The sequence below is a fragment of the Gekko japonicus genome, unplaced genomic scaffold (genome assembly GCF_001447785.1).
Source record: "Gekko japonicus isolate JY-2015 unplaced genomic scaffold, Gekko_japonicus_V1.1 scaffold33, whole genome shotgun sequence".
Taxonomy (NCBI): Eukaryota; Metazoa; Chordata; class Lepidosauria; order Squamata; family Gekkonidae; genus Gekko; species Gekko japonicus.
The window spans coordinates 295,018-298,882 of NW_015174272.1; the positions used below are offsets into that span (position 1 = coordinate 295,018).

Here is a 3,865-nt window from a genome sequence, read left to right on the forward strand (position 1 = left end):
CCTCCTTACTCATCCTCAACCAAATTCCTTAGTCGTCACCTCGTCCTCCAAATCCAAAAAGTCGCAATCTGCTCCTTCTGATAAAGAGGGCAAGAAGTTGGATTCGTTTGGCCGCCGCTTCTACTCTATGGGAGCGTTGGCTGTGAAAGCTTCTAACTATCTCGCCTGCATGGGTCGATACCAGTACACCCTGTGGGAACAGATGTCCGACCTCTTGATCCATCTGCCTGAGGACAAGCTGTATGCTGCGAAGCTCCTCCAGAAGGAGGGCATGGTGGTCGCCAAGCAGCAGTTGTCAACAACCAATCATGTTCTGGAGGCCTCATCCAAGACCATGGCGTCAGCAGTCGCGCTTCGGCGTCATTCTTGGTTGAGAACGACCTCCCTTCCCTACGACACCCGTACGTCGGTGGAGGATATGCCCTTTGATGGCCTGGGCCTTTTCCATGCCAATACAGATTCTTCCTTACAGGATCTTGATAAGAGTATCAAGGCCTCCCGGTCCTTGGGGATCTCCTCTACGTTCCGCCATTCCGCCAAACCGAGGTCTTGGTCCCGCTCTGGGCAGAGAGTCCCATCGTCCCGTCAGTCTCCAGACACCAGATGGAGGCCTAGATCTTATTCTGGCAGCCAAAAGTCCTCCTTTCAACGGTCAAAGGCAGGACCTGCCCCCACAAACGTCTCGTCCCAAACAGGGCAAGTCGTCCAAGCAGAGTTTTTGACTTCCCTGTCCCCGAGTCAGCCAAAACCCGCCTCTACCCTTTCATCCGTTCCTGGCGCCACGTCACTACAGACGAGTGGGTCCTCTCCATCATAACCCACGGCTACAGGATCCAATTCGACCGTCCACCTTCGACACCCACAGTCCTCACCCCACCTTCCCCACCTCTCCTCAGAGAGGTGTCCCTCCTTCTGCAAAAGGGAGCTATCGAACCAGTTCCGTCCCACTTCCAACACACGGGATTCTATTCCCGATATTTCACAGTCCCGAAGAGGGATGGAGGTCTTCGTCCCATCCTAGACCTCAGGGAACTGAACAGGTTCGTCACTTACCATCGCTTCCGTATGGTCTCCCTGCAGCGGATTTTGCCGTTACTCCGGGAAGGCGTCTGGATGGCCACCCTCGACCTCCAGGACACCTACTTCCATGTCACTATCCACCCTTCCCACCGCCAATTCCTGAGATTCGCAATTGGCCACCTCCACTACCAGTACACGGCTCTTCCCTTCGGCCTTTCCAGTGCCCCACGGGTATTCACCAAGACAATGATCGTCGTCGCAGCCTACCTGCGTCTGTATACTGTGTGAGCTTCAGGAATGTGTCTCCAGTTAATTATGCCCTTCTGATAGCTGAACTGGAAATGCCTTAGGTAAAAGCACCAGACTATAGTAAAACAATATGAAAATATGGCCATAAACATTCACAAGATTTAAGACATGTGAGGTAGCTTAGCCTTTGACTGCCTTGTTTGTATGATGGTTACAGAAAGCCCTGGTCTTCCATAAGAGGCCATGAGGGAATTCAGGAGATCTGATTGCTAGAAGAGAAAACGAGACAGCTACCCAAAATAACCAGGATGCTATCTAGTCACCAGCAGTGTTCCCTCTAAGCTGAGTTAGTGTGAGCTAATTCACAGTTTTTTAGCCTCGGGCTCAAACTAATTTAAGCAGTAGCCAAATTGCTCGCTCACAACTTTAATACCAGTAGCTCACAAAGTAGACTTTTTGCTCACAAGACTCCACAGCTTAGAGGGAGCATTGGTCACCAGCTACCAGTCACCATAATAAAAGAATCTTTTCAAGTGCCAAAAGCTAAAAACTGTGACATCATAAGAATGCAATTGTATGGGGGTGAAGAATCGATTTGTCCTTTAAAGCATCAGTCAAGTCTGACGCATTTAAGCTTTCAGTAGATGATGATACAGCAGTGACTTGAAAAAGCCGTTTTTAGTGGATCATACATGTTGAGCCACCATTCACAACAGCAGATATGCTAGAATAAACACTTCATAAGTCTGCCCTATAATCACATTACTGTTGCAGAGTTTTATCCCATATTACTCCATAACACTTCTACTGGTTTGTTAGTCTTTAAAAATTACATTCTTCCAAGAGCCTCACTATGTGTTACCACAATTTCTGAAGCAATCTTTCATCTTCTGGTTAAGATTAAATCTAATGTAACATTAAATAAATCTAATTTAATAAAATTAAAAGTTCTGGTAGCAACAAACTAGTAAATGTAATTAAGTATAAAAATCTTTGATAGTTTACATATCATTTGAATCATTTATTAATTTCATAGAAAGATACACTCAAATTTTTGAGGAGCTACTAAATCTTTCTTGTAAAAAGTGACAACCACGCTGGTGCAAGAAAGGAGTTTGTAGCCTTCTGTCTCCTTCACATACTGCATGCTCAGTCAGAATGAAACACTGTTTTAATTTGGGGAAAGAACAGTGATTTGATATGACGAGAGAATAAAGACTTTGCCTTAAATTATGTTTTTAATGTCCTTTAGGAAAAAGGGTGAATTTAGCGATTTGTGAAGACTGCTTGGTAGTGGTCCTATGAAATTACTGTCCACCCAGCAGGAAAAAAGGGTTTTTTAATTTACTATGTTTATAGCCTGCCTTTCTTGCTGATATTTAAAGTGGATTACACAATATAAAGCAATCAGACCAGCATAAAATGACCAATACAATAGGAATAGGATTACAGAATTATTTAAAAATGCCAACATGTTCCTTAGGACAATATATAGTATATACTATAACTGGTGCAGAAAGTGGAATTATGAAGATGTAAGACACTGCAATAAAACAAGCTACCTGTAATAATTAGTGCAGGATAATCCTATTCCGTTATAAAAGGTGCCCTTCTGGACTGTTTCTTTCTCTTACAGTTCTAATCTGTTTACAAAAATTCCCTCTAGAATTCTGTTTTGCACATTCCATGGAATGATAGACGTTTGAGAACCTTCCTGACTTTTTCAGGCAGGCTGTTCCACAAGGTGGGAGCCGCCACTGAGAATGTGCATGAATAGCTGGTTGCTGATGTTGCCCATTTACAGGGCTGCACCTTCGAAAAGCTTGGCACAGTACACAATATTAAAGGCTACTGAAATACCCAGTAAGAGCAACAAAGTGGCATGATCCTTGTCTACATTCAAATGGAAATAACTGACTAAAAGAAAAACAAAGGAGACTGACTTCCACAGCAGCAGAAAACAGAATTTCTTCCTGGAGGTATAATGCACACAAAAAAAAGTAAAAAAAGAGTGTAAAAAAGATTTAGCATAGAACTCTAAACAAAAATATGACAATATCTTCAGCCAATTATAAAATGATAAAAATGCACTACAAAATGGCAAACCCCACAATAAGCAGAGGTCATTTCAGGGGGATCGCGGGGGATCACAGTTCCCCCGGGTGAGATACGGGGGGGCGGGGCACATGACGAAGCCCCGCCCCCTGCTTCCAGCTGCCCCGCTTCCGGCCCTCATTCAGCCAGGAGGAGGCAGGAGAAGAGGGAGGGTAAGTTGCTTCCTCCCTGCCTCTCCCCACCCCTGCCTGCCTGGGGCCAGGGAGGGCCTTCACGGGGCTTCCTTGCACTCCCGCCGGCCTTGCAGGTCCACCGCCGGGCCCCTCATGGGGCTCGAAGGTGGAGCTGCAAGGCCGGTGGCGGCGGCCGGGACCATTGGGGGCAGGGTGTGTGGCCTTATGACACACTTCCGGTGATGTCAGGGGGTGTGGCCTTATGACACACTTCCGGTGATGTCAGGGTGTGTGGCATATGCTAATGAATTATGCTAATGAGTTCCCCTAGCTCTTTTATTTTATTTATTTATTTATTTATTTCCTTC

General features: G+C 45.6%; 1 protein-coding gene across 1 annotated transcript in view; it reads left to right on the plus strand.

Moving 5' to 3' along the window:
* Positions 1-3,865, plus strand: part of BPTF (bromodomain PHD finger transcription factor) — a 122,461-nt gene that overhangs the window by 778 nt on the left and 117,818 nt on the right. Inside the window, exon 2 of the mRNA XM_015423639.1 lies at positions 62-696. Within this exon, the coding sequence (XP_015279125.1) occupies positions 62-696 (635 nt within the window). The remainder of the gene's footprint in view (positions 1-61; positions 697-3,865) is intronic.